Source organism: Beta vulgaris, chromosome 8 (assembly GCF_026745355.1).
Source record: "Beta vulgaris subsp. vulgaris cultivar EL10 chromosome 8, EL10.2, whole genome shotgun sequence".
Lineage (NCBI taxonomy): Eukaryota > Viridiplantae > Streptophyta > Magnoliopsida > Caryophyllales > Amaranthaceae > Beta > Beta vulgaris.
Window position 1 is genome coordinate 32,406,368 of NC_079209.1, and position 25,212 is coordinate 32,431,579.

General features: G+C 38.0%; 2 protein-coding genes across 2 annotated transcripts; both read left to right on the forward strand.

Moving 5' to 3' along the window:
• Positions 1–14,036: 14,036 nt before the first annotated feature.
• On the forward strand, positions 14,037–15,968 carry LOC104901240 (uncharacterized). The gene has a single exon (XM_010688790.3). It carries the CDS (start codon positions 14,037–14,039, stop codon positions 15,966–15,968), a length of 1,932 nt encoding a protein of 643 aa, XP_010687092.3.
• Positions 15,969–16,721: 753 nt separating this feature from the next.
• Positions 16,722–18,354, forward strand: LOC130589885 (uncharacterized). The gene is made up of 8 exons (XM_057391515.1): positions 16,722–16,851; positions 16,943–17,021; positions 17,120–17,247; positions 17,356–17,437; positions 17,518–17,638; positions 17,726–17,883; positions 17,970–18,090; positions 18,160–18,354. The coding sequence occupies exons 1-8, from the start codon at positions 16,722–16,724 to the stop codon at positions 18,352–18,354; spliced, it is 1,014 nt and encodes a 337-aa protein (XP_057247498.1).
• Positions 18,355–25,212: the final 6,858 nt, after the last annotated feature.

Sequence of the window (25,212 nt, forward strand, 5' to 3'; positions counted from 1 at the left end):
GTATATATATGTATATATATGTATATAGATGTGTATATATATGTATATATATGTGTATATATGTATGTATATATATGTATATATATGTATATGTATATATATGTATATGTATGTATATGTATGTATATGTATATATATATATATATATATATATATATATATATATATATATATATATATATATATATATATATATATATATATATATATATATATATATATATATGTACCTGTATGTATATGTATATATATGTATATATATATGTCTATATATATAAGTATATATATTTGTATACATATATGTATCTGTATATATATGTATTTATATATGTCTATATATATGTATATATTTTTTTATGTATATATATGTATCTGTATATATATGTATTTGTATATATATGTTTATATATATGTCTATATATATGTATATATATGTATGTATATGTATATGTATATACTCCCTCCGTTTCCTAAAGATTTTCCCTCTTTCCGTTTAAGGGTGTTTCCAAAAGATCTTCCCTCTTTTGCTTTATTCATTATTTGGCAAAACAAATTTCCCTATGTACCCTCTCATGTCACTATGATATGGTCCACTATTACATTATTAATTCAATTTTACTCCCTTTCTCTCTTCTACTTTAACCCCTTTTTATTTGTTTATTTATCTTAACCCCTTTCTCTCTCCTACTTTACTCACACCATGCCCCACACAACTTGATTTACCTTGTTATCTGTAGGAACAGTAAGTGGGAAGATCTTTAGGAAACGGAGGGAGTATATTATATATATATATATGTATATATATGTATGTATATGTATGTATGTATATATGTGTGTATATATGTATGTATATGTATGTATAGATATATGTATGTATATATATGTATATATATGCGTGTTTTCTTTTTATAGTTCCCATGATTGTCAGTAATATCTTTACTTTTCACTAATTACTAGGTTTCGGGAAATCCGACTCACATGACAGGAAGGGAAAGAAGGCATGTTCACTGAGGAAGGCCGACGTGATGAAGGTGAACGAAATGTGGAGAAGGAAAAGGTTTCTATGACAAAGAATCCACTTGTTATCGATCTAGAGGTGGTGCAAGGCCTTAGTTCTCCATGCTTTTGGTTACATGAGTGCGCTAGCGATTTAGCCAATGATAATATCATTGAGATTCATTTGTCGGACAAATAATTCCACTACTTTGAGGATTCATCAACCTTCATTTTCCAAGCTTGATATTAAAGAATTCTTATGTGGGGTACAGTTGAATGTTTCCATGATACAAACATTCATGAGGTAATAATTTAGTATATAAATTAAATATTCATATACATATGTCTTAAGTAGTTTTCAATTCAACTTCCATAATATGTAAGTTTTCTTTTAATCAATATGATTTCTCAGGTTATTATACAATGAATTGATTGCAAAATCTAGTACTGAGTCAATGTTTGGTTGGTTATGTCCATGCATTATACGAGATGACAGTTGCTTACAAAACAAAACCGAATTGAAAGAGTATCTCGGTATGCGTTTCAAAGCATCTTCTCGTATTGGATATAAGATCATTCTTGTTCCTTATATTGAAAAGTATGCTTCTTAAACTCACTTTACTTTTATTATTCAATAATTAAATTGACCTATTACTTGTTCTACGATTAATAATAACTATATTTTATTGTTGTATGGCTCATTTGACACTGCTTGCGATATGTTTGTCACGTAACGAAGTTTACCATTTTGATTCTTTGCGTCGACAACCACCACAGTCCTTACTAATCAGATCATTGTTAAATAGGTAGCCTAATCGAAACTCAATATATGCGCACTTATTAATATTAATGCACATGATCAATTCTCTTGTGAAGGTAGAACTCAAGCCTCTCGAATCTATTTTATAGCTCTCATGATCAATTATCTCTAATATCTCAAAGGATCCCACGTCTAGTGGAAAAGACTTGAGTTTAGGACACCTCCCATTCAATTATAACCAAACCCATTCCCCGGGTTTAAACACTTTTCCTTGTTCTTTTGTTTTTTCATATTGTTTCTTTTTGGTTTTTCGACCTCTCAAAGCTTTGCCACTTAATCATGAAAACAAAAGGCTATTCTTGGATAGAGGTTTTTGTAACATAGTTGGTGCTTCTTTCCACAACTCATAGGAAGATGAGTTATCAAAAGAAATACCCCTTGCATCAACCCCCAAGTAACCCCCTTCCCCTTTATCCACTATATCATAGAAATCATTACAAATTACAACATGATTGCTCACTTTCTTTTCTTTTTGAGCTATTTGTGGAAGTAGAGGAAATAACTTGACTCTTTTGCCATGATTCAATGTCAATAGATACTCATTTGAAGTTCCCTTGTGCTCGAAATCATTGTCGAATTGTCATGGCCTACCAAGTAGTAAGTGACACACATCCATATGAAGAACATCACACCACCTCTCTTCTTGAAAGTTGCCAATGGAGTAGGCAACCAATGCTTGTTTCTTTACTCGAGCATGAGAATCTTCATTCAACCAAGTAAGCTTATAGGGCTTCTCGTGTGATCTTGTTGGAAGTTTCATGCTTTGGACTACCTCGGGTGAGACAACATCAACTTGAGCCGCACTATAAATGACCACAACACAAGTTTTATTCCCAATCTTGCAACGACTCCGAAACAAGTTATCCCTTTGCGATTCACAATTTGTTTCACCATACAACATTCTCCTAGTTACCCCGCCAATCATATTTTCTTCTTCTTCTAGAATTATTTCTTCTACGTCACTCTCTCCTGTTTTCTACTTTGGGAATAAATTCAAATATTTTTTCTTCTTCTTCCATGACTCTCAATTACTTGTGGTCAAAACACTCTTGCTAGGACACTCAGATGCAATATGCCTTCTACCTTGACATCTAAAACACCTCCATCTTTGATCATACTCTTCCTTTTTCACCACCAGTTTTTTTTTCCCTTGTCTTGCTTTGTGGCACTAGACGAAGATGGAGGAATTTTTTTGTTGAAAGGACTTACTTAAAAGAAAAGTTAGATTTGTAAGATCCTTTAAAACCCAATGAAGTCTTAGGTTTTTGTTATTTTAGTTGTGACTCATACTTGATGGCTAGCTTACATACATCACTAAATGTTGCGTAATGAGTAACATCCACGTTTCTACTAATCCCCTTGGAAAGACCTTTAAGAAAAGTTAAAGAAACGTAATGAGTAGGAGCCTAAATATTACAAGTAGTAATTAATAGGCTTTATTTCAAAGTTGAAAATAAACAACGAGAAAAAAAATAAAAACTCAAACACAACTCGGGCTTCCATTATTACAACCATCTTTGAAAACCCAAACAGAACTTGGACCCTGTCATGTCCATCTTCAATCACCCAACCAGAACTTGGGTCTTCTCACGTTGTATTCCATGTGTTTAGTTTAAGGAGGCTTAATGGGTTCCTTGGTCAGAGACCCATTGATGTTAAAGAACTGGCTTTGATCACAACACCAACTCCACTAGCATCACAATCAAGTTCGAACAACTTGTTGAAATCTGGCAAAGGAAGAATAGGAGCGTTGCATAACTTCTCTTTCACCTCTCCAAACTCCCTTTGAGCATGAGTATTCCATGAAAGCTCCCATGTTTTCATCAATTCAATGATATGTGACATGATTGTTGAGAAATTTCGAATAAACCTCTTTTTAAAGGAAGCTAGGCTTGGATCGGGCGCTCCCTTTTAGCTAGAGCGCCACGCCCCTTCATTGTCTTTCGTGTTTGGCACATGTTTTTTTTAGTTAACCCCTTGTTCCCATCCGTCCACTCTCCCTTACATCTTCATTCACCCCCCTTCTCACTCACTCACTTTCCCCAACCTTTCACTCATTCATTCTCATTCAAACCCCCTTTTCTCTCTCTAAACTTCATTAAAATTCAACCTTCAAACCTCCATACTTCCTTCATTTTTCAACATTTTCACTCACTTCCTTCACAAAACCATCATTTTTTCTCCTCCTCTACACAAAGAACTCACTTTCGTCCAAAAGCCCCAAAGTTTGAGGGCTTTCACCAAAGAAAAAATACATGAAGTTCGGGATAAGTTGGCATCCCACATTACCGATGATTGCTTTTGATACATTTTAGCCTGAATCTACTAGTTTGTATCAATTCTATGTACACTTTTTACATTATTAAATAGATATTTAAAGTTAATTATTACGTTCAAAAACTTATCATATATTATTGCAATTTCATCGGGTTTTTTTTTTGTGTCGAAGGGAGGTTTTGGGTGGGGGAGTGGGCAGGGCTGCTGGCAGGGGTACGCTTGGGTGTGGCCAGGGCTTCTGGCAGGGGGGGATTGCAGGGGATTGAAAGGGGTGTGCAGAGGTGCACGGAAGTGAAGGAGGTGTGCAGAGGTGCAGGGGAGTGAAAGGGGTGTGGAGGGGTGCAGGGGAGTGAAGGGGAGTGAAGGGGGTGGACAGGGCTGCTGGCTAGAGTGGGAAAGGTGGGTGGGGGTGGGCTGGGGTGGGAAGGGGGCTGATGGCAGGGGTGGGCTGGGGTGGAAGGGGGCTGCTGCATCAGATTAATTTTTTTTAAAAAAAATAATATAATATGAAGGGCAGCATGTTTAATCTTAAAACGCGGCCCTTCTTAACTCAAAGGGTTGCGTTTTAGGATTAAAACCACTGCCCTTCACAATAAGAAGCGTTGCGGTTTATTAAACGCAACCCTTCGGGTCTAAAAGGGTTGTAGCCTCTTAACTAAAAGGGCTGTATTTTAGGATTAAAATCGCAACCTCTTAACTCAAAGGGCTGCGTTTTAGGATTAAAACCGCAACCCTCACCTTAAGAAGGGTTGCGGTTTATAAAACGCAACCCTTTTCGTCTCGAAGGGCTGCGCTTTGGGACTAAAAACGTAGCCCTTCACTTGATGAAGGGTTGCATTTTTTGTCCCAAAATGTAGCCCTTCTAGCTACGAAGGGTTGTGTTTGTGTGTAAAACCGCAGCCCTTCCTTTATGTTGAAGGGCTGCTGTCAAAAAATACAGCCCTAAGGGTCTTTCGAACCGCATCCCTTCCTTATTATTCCACTAGTGTGGCCAGCCCGAAGCTAACACCATACTTTCTTGCCCATAGTATCCTCGTCTATACTAACCAACCTCTGAAGCAAGTCCTGCATAAGATGGGAGCTCCACAAGAGGAGCGGAGGCTCCTCTAAAACTGTAGCGGCCACTCCGTCCCCGGCAAAAAGAAGGAAGGGAAGCATAATGTTGGAGAGTTTGGGGAGCGTTCAAGGAGTGCTCCGCTCCAGCTCGTTGACACCCCCCTACGTTATCTTTTGTCTTTGGCACGTGTTTTTTATATTAATTAAGCCCCTGTTCCCATTCGTCCACTCTCCCTTGCATCTTCATTCACCCCCCTTCTCACTCACTCACTTTCCCCAACCTTTCATTCATTCATTCTCATTCAAAGCCCCTTTTCTCTCTCTAAACTTCATTAAAACTCAACCTTCAAACCTCCATACCTCCTTCATTTCTCAATATTTTCACTCACTTCTTTCACAAAACCTTCATTTTTTCTCCTCCTCTACACAAAGAACCTACTTTCGTCCAAAAGCCCCAAAGTTTGAGGGCCTTCACCAAAGTAGAAATACATGATGTTCGGGATAAGTTGGCGTCCCACATTACCGATGATTGCTTTTGATATATTTTAGCCCGAATCTACTAGTTTGTATCAATTCTATGTACACTTTTTACATTATTAAATATATATTTAAAGTTAATTATTACGTTCAAAAACTTGTCATATATTATTGCAATTTCATCGGGTTTTTTTTTTTTCGAAGGGAGGTTTTCGGTGGGGTTGGGGTGGTGGGGGCTGCTGGGTGAAGGGGTTGGCAGAGGGTTGGCTAGGGATAGGGGTGCAGGGGAGTGAAGGGGGTGGGCTGGGTGGGGGCAGGACAGGGAAGGAGGGAATTGCAGGGGGTGGGCAGAGGGTGGGGGGAGTGGGCAGGGCTGCTGGCAGGGGTGGGCCTGGGTGTGGGCAGGGCTTCTGGCAGGGGAGTGCAGGGGTGTAGGGGAGTGAAGGGGGTGTGCAGAGGTGCACGAAAGTGAAGGAGGTGTGCAGGGGTGCAGGGGAGTGAAGGGGGTGTGGAGGGGTGCAGGGGAGTGAAGGGGGCGGGCAGGGCTGCTGGCTGGAGTGGGAAGGGTGGGCGGGGGTGGGCTTGGGTGGGAAGGGGGCTGCTGGCAGGGGTGGGAAGGGGGCTGCTGCATCAGATTTATTTTTTTTTAAACATAAAATAATATGAAGGGCAGCAATTTTAATCTTAAAACGCGGCCCTTCTTAACTCAAAGGGATGCGTTTTAGGATTAAAACCACTGCCCTTCACAATAAGAAGCGTTGCGGTTTATTAAACGCAACCCTTCGGGTCTAAAAGGGTTGTAGCCTCTTAACTCAAAGGGTTGTATTTTAGGATTAAAATCGCAGCCTCTTAACTCAAAGGGCTGTGTTTGGATAAAACGCAACCCTCACTTAAGAAGGGCTGCGGTTTATAAAACGCAACCCTTTTGGTCTCGAAGGGCTGCGCTTTGGGACTAAAAACGCAGCCCTTCACTTGAAGAAGGGTTGCGTTTTTAGTCCCAATATGTAGCCCTTCTTGCTACGAAGGGTTGTGTTTGTGTGTAAAACCGCAACCCTTCCTTTATGTTGAAGGCCTGCTGTCAAAAAATGGAGCCCTAAGGGCCTTTCGAACCGCATCCCTTCCTTATTATTCCACTAGTGTGGCCAGCCCGAAGCTAACACCATACTTTCTAGCCCATAGTATCTTCGTCTATATTAACCAACCTCTCAAGCAAGTCCTGCATAAGATGGGAGCTCCACAAGAGGAGCGGACGCTCCTCTAAAACTGTAGCGGGCACTCCGTCCCCCTCAAATAGAAGGAAGGGAAGCAGAATGTTGGAGCGTTTGGGGAGCGTTCAAGGAGTGCTCCGCTCCAGGCTTGGAGCGGGCGCTCCAGCTCGTTGACACACCCCTACATTGTCTTTTGTGTTTGGCACGTGTTTTATTTTAATTAACCCCCTGTTCCCATCCGTCCACTCTCCCTTATATCTTCATTCACCCCCCTTCTCGCTCACTCACTCACTTTCCCCAACCTTTCACTCATTCATTCTCATTCAAACCCCCTTTTCGCTCTATAAACTTCATTAAAACTCAACCTTTAAACCTCCATACCTCATTCATTTCTCAACATTTTCACTCACTTGCTTCACAAAACTTTCATTTTTTCTCCTCCTCTACACAAAGAACCCACTTTCGTCCAAAAGCCCCAAAGTTTGAGGGCCTTCACCAAAGAAGAAATACATGAAGTTCGGGATAAGTTGGCGTCCCACAGTACCGATGATTGCTTTTGATACATTTTAGCTCGAATCTACTAGTTTATATCAATTTTATGTACACTTTTTACATTATCTCTATTCTATAAGGCAACTAGGGGGGGACACCAAAAATAGAAAAAAGAAAAAATAACAAAATAAAAAAAAACCATCCAACTGCAACACAAAACGTCAATTAAAAAACAAAACCAAAAATAAAAATTACACACAAACTGCACAAAAAATAGAAACAAGAAACAAAACAAAAACAAAAAACCAACTGCAAACCAACTGCAACACAACTCGGTAATTAAAAAACAAAAAACCATAATTACACACAAACTGCAAACTTAACAAATAACCACCTAATTAAATCCCCCAAATAAGAGGGGATAACTGCAAAACAACTCGGCAGCCTCTACACTTTTGATTCTTTCATTTCTCAATTCTATTCCACTTCAGTTCTACTTGTTGATTCTGTGAACAACATAACAACATCAACAAACCACATTTCACAATACCAATTGTTTTGACACACTACAAGGTAATTACAATGATTTCTTCATAAAAATTATACATTCTAAGTTATTAATACATAGCTCTTTTCCATACAGGCTACTTTGAGTTTCACAAGCGCCAATCAGAATACCATAAATCATAATACCAATTGTTTTCATCAATACAAGGTAATTAAAAATTTACAATGACATACTCATAAAAAAATATACATGATATGTTTCTAAATACATCATTCATTTCCAATTGTTTTCGCCAAAATACACAGTGAAGTTCAGAAGACGCGCAAAGTCAGGCAAAATTGAGCATATAATCGAACCAAAATAGGAGCATATAATCGAACCAAAATAGGAGGATCAATATACTAACAGGGGAAGTCGCTAAAAGGTAATTCTTAATCAATCACTTGGTCTTTGTATTATCAATGTGATTTTAGATAATATTTCTACTCAATCACCTACATGATTATCCATTCATTTCTAACTTAGAATAAAGTGAATGAAAAAAAAAACAACTTTTGGCTTCAATTACAGTAACTGTCTTTGATTGAAAAATAACTTTTAATAATTACAGTGTTTTGCGATTTTCCTGTTATAAAAAAATGAACTAAATTACAGTGTCTATTAAAAAAAGCTTTTCACAATTCTTTTATAAAAACGAATTTCCGAAAAAAAACTTCATTTTTCAATGCCAAAACAGATGATTTGCTATTTTCCTATTAAAAAAAAATATTTTCCGTAATTAATTTTTCAAAAACGAATTTCCGAAAAAAACTTCATTTCCCAAAACTGATGTTTTGCGAATCTCCTATTATAAAAAAAGATTTCCTATCATTTTCCAAGATTATTTATTCAGATTTGAAAAAGAAAACGAAAATAAAACTGAAAAACTGCAAGAACTAAATTTTTTGCATTTTACTTTGTATTTTACTAGCATGCAAAGAGATTTCAAACTCACCTAAATTGCAATTAGAATTCTCATTTTCTTCTCCCATTTTTTCTTCCTCCACCTTCAATTATCTCGGTTGTTTGATTCGCCGAAAACAAAAACAAATTATAACTAAATACAGAGTGAAATAATCGAGGAGAGACAGTGGCGCGTTTGACGGCGGAGAATACGGCGGCGGAAGATTTACAGTTGCTCTGAGATCCGATCATACGGGCGGCGAAAGGGGCCGTCTTTTTTGCGGAATTACGAAGAATTGCAGAGAATGCCATTGTTGAATTTGGGGGAAATTGAGGAAGGAGAGGTCTAAACAGGGAAATGAACTCGATTTGAACATCACCGAAATTTTGAAGCTCTGGAAGTTTGCTGTTGTTTGGAATTGGGAGAAAGAAAGAACCCAAAAAAAGTAAAGGAAGATAAGTAGTAAAAAAGCAAGATGATGGCAGAACAATAAAATCAAAACAGGTCAAATGTGAGAGGGAGTATTAAATTATCACCAAAGGGAGTGAAAAAAGAAAAGAAAATGTGACTACTAGATGAAGATTTCAAGAAAAGAGGTGAAAATTTTTGGGACCCACGTAGCTTCAAATCCAACAAGATGCTTTCAATTGTTGTTGTGGGCCAACCCATTATGTTTTGACTTGCCTACTCCACAAATGGTTTGTTGGTATATGAGAAAATAAGATCTTGGCAAGTAGTGATTAAAAATTAAAATTGATTGTGTAAGTTTTAGAAAATTGAATAAATAAATAAATAAATAATAAGTTGATGGATTGAATGCGGAGATTGATTGAGTAAGCATGTAACCAAAATCGCGACGCCATTGTTGAATTGCATATTCAATCTCTTCTTTGTAAAAGATCTGGACGCAATTAGAGGGGGGGGGGTTTAAAGAGAGATGTGCTGAATTTGGTAGGGGAGGAGATAATTAAAGAAGGAGATTGGTTGCTTGGTGGTAGACGACAAAAGGCAATTACATGGGGGGTTAAAGAGAAATGTGCTGAATTGGGGTGGTAGAGGCGGAGATAATTAAAGAGGGAAATGGGCTCTCGATTTCTAATGTTTATAAATGGGCCGAATTGGGTAGAATCCATTCAATGTTATTAAATAGTTAGCTAATATGATCTTATTATTGTAGAGATTCACATTTTTATTGCCTCTCTATCTCACGATTGACATATATGTTGTAACATTATGTTTTTGTTTCATAATATTTTTAAATATGAAATAATCATATTTCAAATTTGTTTTGCCTAAACGGATTATAAAACGATTATGCATATGTTAAAACATTATTATTAGCACGAAACAAAGTTTAAAATAAAAGACGTAAAATTCCTACAAGAACCCATACAATAAGGTTATTAGGATCATGCTAGTATACTAAAGTACAAGTAGCTTTATTAGTTCTTAAAAGTGATACTTAGATTAGAAGATAAAAATATATTTAAAAAATTAATTATATATCAAATATGGGTAATCATATTAATATCTCTATTCTAAAGGTAACTATTGTAGACAACATGTAGTATAAAGAACAACACTGCTCGGAACCTAACTCTAATTAGTTGTAATTCTAGTAGTCCTGAAAAGTTATATTTTACTGTCATGTCAAACATAAACCTATGAACTACCAGGAGGACACCAAAAAATAGAATAAAGAAAAGAAAAGCAAAAAAAATACATCCAAACTCCCATGTAATGATATCTAATTAAAACTAATGACATAAACCTATAAATTACCATTCAAAGGGACTATATAAAAAGTTTAAGATTATTTCTTTTACTCATTTCTAATAGTGATAAATCATATTTTCTAGAATCAGGCTAAAATACAAGACGTCAAATTCCTATAAGAATCCACATAATTTCGATATCAATAATTACATTATAAGATTAACAAATTAACAAAATTATAAATTATCAAATTTAGGGTTATCATTGCTAAACAAGTTAGAAGTTAAGCTATTAAACCTTAAAATTTAAAGTTAAACTTGGATAGGAATTTTTCGGCAAATAATAGTGATATGACAATACATAGCTTATAACCTAAGAACCTAATTATATAAAATACTATCACACTAATCTGTTTATAGTAACAAAGTTAAGATTGTTATTTGTAATTTCATAATGGATGAAAATGAAAGATAAAAAATGCAACAACAAAGGAGGAAATGGAGTGATAAGAAAAGACGTCAAAGACAGTCTCTTACAATTGAACAAAGAGGACACGAGAATGCAAAAAGGCGATCTACTTATGCCAGTAGAAGTGAAGACAACGTAGTTGATTCTCACGAAAATCAACCTCAAATAACCTCTGTAGAAGGTCATTTCATTATTCAAAATCCGAATGATTCTTCAAACACTCCAAATGTTAGAAGGTCCATGGCAGACATTACTAACTATGATCACATTGTCAATGGAGATGGACGAGGAACACATGATTGTAAGAGCTCTAAAGTAAATATATTACAAGTAGTGACAGACGACCATTTAGTGTAATCAGAATATAAATCTTATTTTTAATCATGCAGCACACCCAATTGGTGAACTCCGTTCACTCAACATGCGCACCGACATTGAATTTCAAAATCAAATGGTCATTGAAAGTAATGGGGATTTCGCAAATGGAAGCAACTTGCCCAATCGATTCTTTTGTGTTGGAGAAAGTAGCACAACCAATGCAAATATATCGAATTCTGTATCAGACGCAATAGACATTTCACACTTACCTGAAATAGAAAGTGAAAGTTGTTTGCCCGATCAATTATTAGATATTGGTCTCCACAACATATCCAATGCCAACGATAGGCCAGGTCTCAACTCTGACGATATAAGGGTCTGGAAAGTGGGGAGACGAGGTTATCGAAATTGTGCAAGAAATTACACTGAGTCAGAAGGGGTGCCCATATTCAACTTGCCTACGATGACAATATGTCCACACTGTCAAGCACGCCTGTTCCGGTCTGAGAGTCCTGAACTATGCTGCTTAAATGGGAAGGTTAATCTACCTGATTTACCTTTGTCATCTGATTTACTTCACATATACTCTGATCAATCGGATGATGGTAATCATTTTAGACAAAACATCCGTAAGTATAACCATGTTTTTGCGTTCACTTCAATGGGAGTAGAAATAGACGACGAATTGGCCAATGCCTGTCGAGGTGTATACACTTAGCGTGCTCAAATGTCAATTTATCACCGCATTGGTGGTCTACTGCCTTTGAACTCAAATGATCGTCCTCGGTTCCTTCAACTCTACATTTATGACACTGATCATGAAAATGAAAACCGTGCAGCTGAAAATTCCTCATTACGGATTGACATCATTGACAGAATTAAGCATATTTTGAATGCTCATAATCCTTTTGTCCATAATCTTCGTCATCTTGCACAATGTAATGACATACAAGATTGCAAGTTTGTCATCAAAGAGCAACCTGCCAATAATCATCAATACTCAATGCCTTCGGCATCCCAGGTGGCAGCAGTCGTCGTTGGAGGGGATGACATGGCTAACCTAAAAGAGCGAGATATTATGATAGAGTCTGTCAGTGGACGGTTGATGCATATCAAAGATACCGCGGGTTATTATGACCCACTACAGTATCCCCTCTTATTTCCTTATGGCTCTTATGGTTGGGATATAAACAGTCGTACTACTAATGGCAGAAAGCTGGCATGTCGGGAATTCTACGCATACATGTTTCAGGTGAAAATTATATTGGGTTGGCCATGTGTATGACTCATTTTCCTATATTTTTTGTGGTCATATCATTCTAACAAAAACCATTTGATTTATTTCTTAGATGAGGCAACATCTTGATTCTCTACTCTTAAGAGGCGGTCGTCTGCTACAACAATATGTTGTTGATAATTGCGTGAAAATGCAAGCATCCAGCTTGAGATGGATTGCACTCAATCAAGACATGATACATGCTTATTTGTATAAAGGTTTAGAGGATTCTCTAAATGCTGGAGAGCACAATACAGGTGCAGTTTGATTTACCTAACCAACTATCTTCGCACTTAAACCGGTCACTTCAATGAACATTAAATTTTCTATCTTTAAATTCTCATATGCAGATAATGTTGGTCGATGGACTATATTACCGTCTTCATTCGTAGGAAGCCCACGTGATATGCACCAGAGGTACCAAGATGCTATGGCGTTGGTACAGAAATTCGGCAAACCAGATATATTTTTGACAATGACATGCAATCCATCTTGGTCTGAAATACAATCAGAATTATTGTCTGGACAAGTATCAAATGATCGCCCAGATCTCATAGCAAGGGTATTTCATGCCAAATTTGAAGAGTTAAAAAAAGATGTTCTAGAAAGGGGATCCTTGGAAAGGTGGTTGCTTATGTATATGTTGTTGAATTCCAAAAGAGGGGTCTTCCCCATGTTCATATGTTGTTGATCCTAGACCAAAATGACAAGCTAACAACTCTTGATGACTACGACATGATTGTGAGAGCAGAAATACCACATGAACAACAAGAACTAGAACTGTACAATAGAGTTCTAAAACACATGATTCATAATCCATGTGGTATTCAGAATAGAGTTTCTTCATGCATGAAACAAGGGAGTTGTAAGAAAGGATTTCCCAAGTCCTTTAATGATGCAACAATGCAGGGAAATGACTCATAACCTCTATACCGTCGCCGACAAGATCGTCCACCTGTTCCATTGCGCTAATATTCTCGGATCAATGTAGACAACCGATGGGTAGTTCCCTATAATCCATTTTTGCTCCAAAAATATGATTGTCACATCAATGTAGAGATATGCAGTAGCATTAAGTGTGTCAAATATCTCTACAAATATATACATAAGGGTTCAGATAGAGTATCCATGGAAGTTAAAAATGGTGATGAGGTTGCACAGTATGTGGACGCAAGATGGATTTGTGCACCCGAAGCTTTTTGGAAAATTTTTACAAATTCCCTTTGACTCGAATGTGTCCAGTTGTCGATCGTTTGCAAGTCCATTTGCCAAACATGCATCAAGTGAGATTCGAAGGGAACAACCTAATCTCAAATGTATTAGAAGACCCGAGAAACTCGAAAACAATGCTAACACAGTTCTTCAAGATGAATGAAACTGATCCAGGTGCAAGAAGATATCTTTAAAGAGAATTTCCAGAGCATTACAGGTGGCTTAAGTCTTCGTCTGAGTGGCAGCGAAGGAGAAGTAATCAGCGGGTTATGGGCCGATTGTATGTAGCTTCTCCACTTGAAGGAGAGAGATTTTACTTGAGATTAATGCTCAACCATGTGCGAGGTCCTCAATCATTTGAAGATTTAAGAACAATTAATGGTATCACAAAACCAACATTCCGAGCTGCTGCGGAATCCCTCGGTCTAATTGAGAGTGATGAAAGCATCCGTCAGTGTCTTCTGGAAGCATCTACTGTAAGAATGCCATCATCATTGCGAAGATTATTTGCAACCATATTGGTATACTGTCAACCATCTGGATTACGTGCCCTATGGGACGAGTTCTTCACCTTCATGGTTGAGGATTATCCATCTTCAAGCACGACAACTAACAATGATGTTCTCACTCACAAGCTTTTGCAAGACTTAGACCGTTTATTACGACCACTGCGAAAAACAATTTCTGACTTCACAGAGTTGCCAAGTTTACCAGAAAGAACTGAGGACATCGACGATCTTCCTGCAATCATGGAGGAGTACTTTTCTGTGCCAGTTCCAGAAGAGGATATGATGTGTGTAAACAATCTTAATAGTGACCAACGACATGCGTTCGACACAATTATGGATGTTGTCACTTCAAAAGCTGGAGGAGCTTTTTTCGTTGATGGCCCAAGAGGTACAGGCAAAACATTCTTATACAGAGCACTTCTAGCTACCGTAAAAGGAAGAGGTGAAATTGTTGTTCCCACGACAACATCTGGTATTGCAGCAACGTTGTTGCATCAGGGAAGAACATCGCACTCGACTTTTCAGCTTCCATTGCAGCCTGATAGCAACTCAACTTGCTCATTCACGAAGCGTTCCAAAACTGCCACTATTCTAAAACACTATACCATAATTATATGGGATGAGGCTCCAATGACACACAGGTATCAATTTGAAGCTGTTGACCGATCACTGAGAGATTTAATGGAAAACGACTTACCGTTTGGGGGAAAAATTATTGTGTTTGGTGGTGATTTCAGACAAGTGTTACCAGTGGTTCGAAACGGAACAAGGACTCAGATGATAGATGCATCCTTTGTCAAGTCCCCTATTTGGAGACACGTAAATATTTTGCATTTGAGGGAAAATATGAGATCAAGAGATGACAACACATTTGCTACTCGATTGTTCTCAATTGGCAACGGAGATGAACCTACCGTGTCAGATCAAATGATAAAATTGCCAAACCATATGGTCATACCATCAATTGATGATGTCTCGATTGAAATGTTGATTGACCAGGTTTTTCCAAATCTAAGTCAGCATGTGGGAGAAGGAAATTATATGGTTGACAAGGCCATCATTACACCCCTTAACGAAGATGCTGACAAGATAAATGATAAGGTTGTTGAGAAGTTTCTTGGAGAAGGAAAAACATACTATTCGATTGATTCTGTTCCCGAAGATAGGAGAAATTTGTACCAGCAAGAGTTTTTGAATTCAATTTCAGCTTCGGGATTGCCTCCTCATGCTCTCACTCTGAAACCTGGGGTACCTTTAAGGCTTTTAAGAAACATCGATCCTAAGAATGGCCTTTGCAATGGAACACGGTTGCTATGTCGTTCACTCAACAACCATTTTATAGATGCTGAGATTTTAACAGGGCATTCCAGGGGAAATAGAGTTTTCCTGCCCAGAATTCCGTTGAAGAGTGCTGAAGATATAAAGTTGCCATTTGAGCTGGTTCGAAAGCAATTTCCAGTAAAAGTTAGTTTTGCCTTGACAATAAACAAGTCTCAGGGGCAAACTATACCCCATGTAGGCATATACCTACCAGATCATGTATTCAGCCACGGCCAGCTCTATGGGGCATTATCACGAGGGACCTCAGAGAATACAACAAAGATTGTAGTAAAAAAGGGAAAAGTACAAGGACATCAAGGGGTGTTTACAAAGAAGATTGTATATAAAGAAGTTTTACTACCTTCTGAATAGTTGTATGGGATGTGTACAATCATTAAATACCACTTTGTAACAAGAACAGTGTATATAAAAGAGTTTTATCGTCTTCTGAATAGTTGTATTCAATGTGTACAATCTTGAAATACCACTTTGTAACAATAGCACAATGTAACTGATTGAAAAATAATCATGATTCTACTCAATTTATGTACTTTACTGTTATGACTTACTTCATAATAATCTCATGTTCATATCGTAAGCGCATCGATTAATTGCATCATTATGATAATGATTTATTTCATAACCTAAACATATTGTAATGTGATGTGGGTATACAACTAGAGATGTTAGTCATGTTCTTATAACCTCATTTTTATCTCTAACATTTTTTTTTCAGGATGAAGTTCCATTATCCACCCTTTATGCATTTATATCCTTTCGGGGTTCGACGTTATAATGTCAGGGCTCGGTTAGTTCGTAACTACGACATATTCAATTACAATCACCGCGGAACAACTAAGCAGATATGGAAAATGCTTTTCATTGATGTCGAGGTAAAATAAATTTTAAATAATGTTTTATAATTTATCTTACAATGATACAATACACTCTTATCAACTTCCATTTTGGTTTTGATGATAGGGTGAGTGCATACAATGCACTATATTCTCGCCTCATGTTGAACACTTCATAGGAAAGTTTCACGAGGGATTTGTTTATGTACTCCGTGGGGTGCAAGTAGTGCCCGCCGATGAGAGCAATAATATCGTCCCAAACTGGAAACAAATGACGATAGCAGCAGAAACAATTGTGATACGTGAAGAGCATGATGACACTGCAATTCCTTCATTCTTCTACAATTTAGTTGCTTTCAATCAGTTCCATGTTCATGCCAATCGTACTGATATGGTCTTCGGTACTTTACTAACCATCTATTTACATTAAAATTCTTTGCTTTAAGGAAGCTAACTTTACTTACTTAATTTTATATTTTAAAGATGCAATAGGATTAGTTCTGTATGCTTCACCAATTGAGTATGTTGGAGAACACTCAGCTAAAAGAGATTTCGCGATAATGGATAAAACGTAAGTATATTCCAAGAAATTAAATCTTAGTTGTAAACCATCTTTGTAATCATTTAATAGAGATTGTTCCTAACACTAATCCTATTTCCTAATTGCAGTTGGACAACTATTAAGTTAACTCTTTGGAATGATTTTGTGCACATACTTGGAGATGGGCATCTTAATACTGACTCTAATTTTTGTCCAATTCTTTTTGCATGTGGTTTACATGTAAAGAGCTTTCGTGGTATACTATTGATCTACATGAATTATTAGTATTTAGAATTTTATTTTCATATTTAAAATTATCATATTAATACGTGATAGTGATTTTGGATGTGTCTCTTAAATATAGGTCGGACATATCTTACAACAGGATTTTACTCCAGGCTTTATGTTAACAAAGTAGATAACGTAACTACTTCCTTATCTACATGGTATTCACAAGATGATTATAGCAATGTGTATCTTGACTTACTAATTTTTTATTGACTAATTTAATCTTCTAAATTTATAGGTATGAATCGAATAAATTAGCGAAAAAAAGGGTTGCGGGGTTTCGCTCCACTCCTCTCTCCTTACAATCATTTATTGATATTTCAAATGCTCCTCGGATACGATTAGCTACCTTCTATGCCGTGAGAAATGTAATGAAACCCTTAATTTTCCTTTTTAAAACTACAATAAACCTATACATGAATAAATAACTTTGAATCATCTTGCAGGTACAATATTGTCGAGTTATTGCCAATGTGTGTCATCTAGAGCAGGCTGACAATTTCATATATGAAGCATGTCATCGTTGTCTCAAAAAGGTGGTTATTTTCCAAGGGGTTCCCAAATGTGAGTCTTGCGATCTTACGAATGTTCTAACCATTCCAAGGTATAATTCTAGAACTTATTTTGAGCTCTATCAAAAAAAAAATTAATCTTTATTTAATCTAATAAACTTATCTTTCTTATTAACAGATTGTTATTCCGGTTTATAACATGTGATATAAGTGGTTGTTTAAAGGTCACAATGCTTCATGATCTTGCACAAAACATTTTGAGATGCCCAGCTACGGAGATAAAATTATTACTTCAACAGGTTATCATCTATCACAAACTAGCTTGCATTGCTTTCAAAATAATTGTACGGTTGTTTTTTTTAATGCAGCCAAATGGACGCACCCGAGTCATGGAGATGATATTTTCTAAACTTGGAAAAAAATCCTTCTCTTGGATTATACCTCCACCTATTGAAGAGTTCAATCCACATCATTCTTATACTGTTAGCTACGTGTTGCATGTCGACTGGGCTGAAGAGTGCATGTGGTTAACCAAGCACCATCAAAACAAATTACATAGTTGAAACAATTGATATTTCATTTACTAATTTTGTTATTATATTGTTACATCATGAATGTTTTTTTGCCTTAGATCAAATAATTTTTCTAAATATAATTTCGCAACTAATTAAATTTCAAAAATAATTTCGCACGCATCGCGTGCATATAAGGCTAGTTAAATATATATTTGAAGTTAATTATTACGTTCACAAACTTGTCATATATTATTGCAATTTCATCGGGTTTTTTTTTTGTGTCGAAGGGAGGTTTTGGGTGGGCGTGGGGTGGTGGGGGCTGCTGGGTGAAGCGGTTGGCAGATGGTGGGCTGGGGATGGGGGTGCAAGGAAGTGAAGGGGTGGGCTGGGTGGGGGCAAGACAGGGCAGGAGGGAAGTGCAGGGGGTGGGCAGGGGTGGGCTGGGGGTGGGGGAGTGGGCAGGGGTGGGCCCGGGTGTCAGGACTTCTGGCAGGGGGAGTGCGGGGGTGCAGGGGAGTGAAGGGGGTGTGCAGAGGTGCACGGAAGTGAAGGAGGTGTGCAAGGGTGCAGGGGACTGAAGGGGGTGTGGAGGGGTGCAGGGGATTGAAGGGGGTGGGCAGGGCTGCTGGCTGGAGTGGGAAGGGTGGGCGAGGGTGGGCTGGGGTGGGAAGGAGGCTCCTGGCAGGGGTGGGCTGGGGTGGGCTGGGGTGGGAAGGGGGCTGCTGCATCAGATTTTTTTTTAAAAAAAATAATATAATTTGAAGGGCAGCAGTTTTAATCTTAAAACGCGGCCCTTCGTAACTCAAAGGGTTGCGTTTTAGGATTAAAACCACTGCCCTTCACAATAAGAAGCGTTGCGGTTTATTAAACGCAACCCTTCGGGTCTAAAAGGGTTGTAGCCTCTTAACTCAAAGGGATGTATTTTAGGATTAAAACCGCAGCCTCTTAACTCAAAAGGCTGCGTTTTAGGATTAAAACCGCGACCCTCACCTTAAGAAGGGCTGCGATTTATAAAACGCAACCCTTTTCGTCTCGAAGGGCTGCACTTTGGGACTAAAAACACAGCATTTCATTGGAAGAAGGGTTGCTTTTTTAGTCCCAAAACGTAGCCCTTCTAGCTACGAAGGGTTCTATTTGTGTGTAAAACCGCAACCCTTCCTTTATGTTGAAGGGCTGCTGTCAAAAAATGCAGCCCTAAGGGCCTTTCGAACCGCATCCCTTCCTTATTATTCCAATAGTGTGGCCAGCCCGAAGCTAACACCATACTTTCTATCCCATAGTATCCTCGTCTATACGAACCAGCCTATGAAGCAAGTCCTGCATAAGATGGGAGCTCCACAAGAGGAGCGGACGCTCCTCTAAAACTGTAGCAGCCACTCCGTCCCTTGCAAAAAGAAGGAAGGGAAGCAGATGGTTGGAGCGTTTGGGGAACGTTTAAGGAGTGCTCCGCTCCAGGCTTGGAGCGGGCGCTCCAGCTTGTTGACACGCCCCTACGTTGTCTTTTGTGTTTGGCACGTGTTTTTTTTTTTAATTAACCCCCTGTTCCCATCCGTCCACTCTCCCTTACATCTTCATTCACCCCCGTTCTCACTCACTCAGTTTCCCCAACCTTTCACTCATTCATTCTCATTCAAACCCCCTTTTCTCTCTCTAAACTTCATTAACCTTCAAACCTCCATACCTCCTTCATTTCTGAACATTTTCACTCATTTCCTTCACAAAACCTTCATTTTTTCTCCTCCTCTACACAAAGAACCCACTTTCGTCCAAAAGCCCCAAAGTTTGAGGGCCTTCAACAAAGAAGAAATACATGAAGTTCGGGATAAGTTGGTGTCCCACATTACCGATGATTGATTATGATACATTTTAGCCCGAATCTACTAGTGTGTATCAATTATATGTACACTTTTTTCATTATTAAATATATATTTAAAGTTAATTATTACGTTCAAAAACTTGTCATATATTATTGCAATTTCATTAGGTTTTTTTTTGTGTCGAAGGGAGGTTTTGGGTGGGGGTGGGGTGGTGGGGGTTGTAGGGTGAAGCGGTTGGCAGAGGGTGGGCTGGGGATGGGGGTGCAGGGGAGTAAAGGGAGTGGGCTGGGGTGAGGGCAGGGCAGGGCAGGGGGATGTGTAGGGAGTGGGCAAGGGTGCGCTGGGGATGGGGGGAGTGCAGGGCTTTTGGTAGGGGTGGGCATGGGTTTGGGCAGGGCTGCTGGGAGGGGGGAGTGCAGGGGTGTAGGGAGTGAAGGGGTTGTGCAGGGGTGCAGGGGAGTGAAAGGGTTGTGCAGGGGTGCAGGGGAGTGAATGGGGTGGGCAAGGCTGGTGGCTAGGGTAGGCTGGGGTGGGAAGGGGACTGCTGGCAGGGGTGGGATGGGGTGGGAAGGGGGCTGCTGGCAGGATGTGCGGGGCTGCTGCATCAGATTAATATTTTTTTTTAAATATATCTAATATGAATGGCTGTGGTTATAATCCTAAAACGCAGCCCCTTCCTAACTCAAAGGGTTGCGTTTTAGGATTAAAATCGTTGCCTTTCACAATAAGAAGGGTTGCGGTTTATTAAACGCAGCCCTTCGGGTCTAAAAGGGATGCAACCTCTTAAGTCAAAGGGCTGCATTTTAGGATTAAAACTGCAACCCTTCACCTTCAGAAGGGCTGCAGTTTATAAGTACGAACACTTAAACAACTACAAGAGGGGGGTGAATTGTAGTTGGGGAGATTCTCAAACTTTTTGCGGAAATGAAAAGAATGATTGAATACGAAAGAAGTAATTGCATGAACAAGAAAGAAATAGGAACACGGAGTTTTTACAAGGTAAACTACCTAGGCCCAATAGGAAGAAAAACCTTGACCACGAGGGATTTTGACTCAATTCTCTTTAATAACTTTAGGCCAAAAGACTCACTTTTGTACAACCTAAACTCGAACATACTTTGTTCCTCTAGGAACTGGTTCCCAGTCGACTTGTTCCCCATGAACAGTTGATTTTCTCTCTTGACTTCACTCGAAGTCTTTTCTATTTCTGTCTTCTCTTTCTCTTTCTCCTTTTCAGTCAAAATGATTACAGATTTAGATTCACTCAACCCAATCTATAATACTCTAAGTAATAATGAAAGAAGAGTAAAACCGAAGACACTTTTGACTAAGATATTACACTTTATATTCTGAAAGCATGTATAAAAATATTGTTACAAACAACTTATTTGTAGAGGCAATCTTTTCCACGATCCAATGAAGCTTGTATTCAGCCACTTCTTCCATGATCTTCCGCTTCAAATATCAGTTGGGAGTTAGTTGGTCAATGTCCTCAAATTCAGCCACTAACACTCGCATCCCCATTTTCCCACACCTTGTTAGTAGGTGGGTTGTTGTGGTTCCTAAAATATAGAAACTACCACAATGCATCCTTCTTAGACGCTTGTTTAGGTTAGATTTTGGCGACTCCTTGTTTATGGAATATACAAAAGGCTACACACAAACTAACTAAACAGAATATTATGGAATCACAACATATCATAATTTTTACCTCCATAATATAAACAGTTTTGTCACAAATAACGTTTAACAACTTAATTTTTGATTAATCTCCTCATCAATTCTCCATAAGTTATTTAGCATATTATTTGTGATATCTGAAATTAATTTAAACTAAAAGAATAAATCTTAAACTATAAACTAAGTTAAAACACACGTGAACAAAACTAAAATTAAATAAAGTTAATTATTTGTCATTAACAAAATAGTGAAACAACAATATTCCCGCTTTTTTATTATGACAAATAATTGGAATTTTTTTATGTTTTTATGTTTTAAGAAAAAGAAAAGAAATATATAAACAAAAAAAAAATAGCACACAAACTTGACTTAAGTAAACTCAACTATGACTAAGACTGGGAATAGGATCAGGCTTGACTGGGAATAGGGATGAGAAAAACTTGCATAGTAACTAAGAGAAAAAAACTTTATACACAACAATATATCTTCCCCCTTTGTCATTATCAAAACCAAGTAATGTACCTGCAGCACTAGAGATTCAGCAGTCTAGGTATCAAGCAGGTTGCTCAAACATAGATCTCATAATATTAGCCATCCAAACACACAAAAAAGAATAACCATGCAGAAAGCAACAATACGGACAACAAATTTTAAGCAATATGCAGAGCAAAGCAGAGAAAGTGAAGAAATTAAAAGTGCTTCATGTGTCTCAGAAGGACACAAGAAGAGAGATCCAAAAGAAATTGTTTAATAATTACAGCCACAAAAAAACATGTTCAAATATTCCAAAGTTAAAGAAAGTTAGGGCTTGGAGCGTTTGAAGAGAGAGGAGACCACAAAGTCAATTTTAGAGAGCACACCATCCACCTTGTTCCTCATCCCCCTATCAGCATTCTTGATGGCTATCATTTGTTGTTGCTGCTGAGAATCCAGAGCAGAGACAATGGTCTCTATGGCATTGATCCTAGTGTGCAGAAGGGTCAGGGAGTCCTGAATTTCCCGAAGTAACTTGTTTAGCCCAGTAGTAGACAACAACGGAAAATCCACAGCAGTTGAAGGAACTGGAACTGCGTCTAGGTGAATAAACATTGTTTCACCTTGATCCTGCTCCTTCAGAGACTTAACTCTTCCTCACATACCCACTTAGGACTCCCTCTACACCCATCTTCCTCTTACTACCAACCTCAACCTTGACAGGCGTGTCTTCCCTCTCAAAATCTATCTTCCCATTGACCAACCTCAAACTAAGCCTGGTCAGAGTGTCCTTAGTAAGATAATTTTCTGGCTCAAGGCAAAATGAGGAACTCGCAGGCAATTTAACTTTGCAGTGTTTGAAGACAGAGAAGAGAAGATTTCCATAACCCACTTTGATTTTGATGTTGTTAGCAATAAGGCAGTACATAATGGAGAGATCCATTAGACTAGCCTGAGTTCTTTTTGAGGAACGGGGTAGAATGAAACGCCAAACAAACTGGAATAATAACTTGTGAAATGGGGACAATTCTTTTTGATCTAAAGATAATGCATTAGAATTACTGTTGAAGGAAGCAAGAATTTTAGCATTTATGACTCCATTTATGTTCAGTTTTTCCCTATCCTTAATGTATTCTTTGTAACCCTCAATTGGGACATCAAACCTTTCCCCCAGTTTCTTTTCAGTTAGTGTAACCACACAGCCATTCACAACAGACACACAGACACCCTCATTTCTTTTTCATAAAGACCTGCATCCAAACTAACAATTTTCCACCATTTTTGAAACTTTAGGATGTTCAATAATTCTGACCACTTGGACTTTTTGCACCATGCAACATCAATACAAAAACCCACAAGAAATTGTGAGGATTTTGTTTTCTTACCCTCATTTTCACCATCTTCTTTTTTCGGAGAGAGAGAAACAAGAGCAGAGGATTCGGATTTTGACCCGGTAGAATCTTCTTTAGTCTTAGATGATTCTTGAGCGCTAATTTCATCAAGGGATGGTGTTTTCTCTCTGGGGAAATTTTCATAATACCGGTATTTTGGGTTTTGGAAGACATGGTGAAAGTGTTTTGGAGGGAGGTTGAAGATGAGCGATGAGAGAGAGAAATGAGTTGATGTGAGAGTTGGAAATTATGAGGGGTCAGTGATGTGATGAGTTGGGTTATAAAGTAATCCTGTTATCGTGTGAAAGAGAACTGGAGAGTTAGGTACAATGAAACGGTTTATTGGGTTTTGGAAGGCATTTAATGAAGTTTCTTCATTTAACTTAGATTAATCGAACGTGTAATCGTGGTTATAATGCATGTTAATGTAATTAATCATGGAAGGGAAGTTGTGAAAAGAAGAATAAGCAAGGAAGTTTGGAGGGAAAATTAGAAAAATAGAAAAAGAAAAAAGAAAAAAAATTGCTCTTGCATATGATAAAATGTGTCCGTAACGTACGCACCAAGTATGTGCAAGAAGGGTAATATTCAAAGACATATGTGAGTACTTATACTTGACCCTAGTTGTAACAGCCCGCTCTTCCGAGCTGCTAGCAAAACACACTTCACAACCATAAACTATAATCTAAATCTTAATAAATAAAATCGCAGCCGAAAAATAACCTTAATTACACCAATAACTCGACTAATATTCCCAAATATTATACATCGAAAAATAAATAACTATTCTCAAATCAACTATCTATATACAAACTCAATCCTTAATCTAGGACGACACCATAATCTTGCTTCACTTCCATTCTCGAACTCTTGGTACCAAACCTGCAAATTCAGAGAAGAAATACAAAACAAACGAAATTCCAAAATGCGTGGAAAACTCGTAACCTTTACTTCAGCCCGTTAAAAACATTTTGTTTCTCAAATCATTTTCATCTCGTTACACCGCTGGCATAGCTTAATCTCTTAAACAATCAGTGGTAAGTACAGGCTTTGGACAAAGGACAAACACTACCTCCAAAGTTCGTTATGGAGCCCAGCAATACTACCCCCAAGGTTCGTTATGGAGCGTAGCCGACCATATCAGGTCAAAAAGTAACCATCCTCCACCCATACCTTGCCCACTTTCTATTTTCAGTCCATAAACTAAGCCAGCAAAACAATTGCGTATTCATATTCATCGAATAACATTTCCAGAATCAACTCATAACATCACATTCATAACTATGGCCATAGTACGAACTTAAGTATCAAAAACAGAACAACGATCCACACACAAGGGCATGAGTAAATTATTTTACTGAACATAAAAGTTACCTGAACCGCAATCCAATTCCAACAGCACAATCAACTTCATAATCCCGAATGATTCTTCACTCCAAAATCATCTTCCAATAATCACCTGATAACAACAACGATAATCAATAGGATCCTCACTAGATAAGAACTAATTTAAACTAAATCTCCCAATAGAAACTAACTAATTC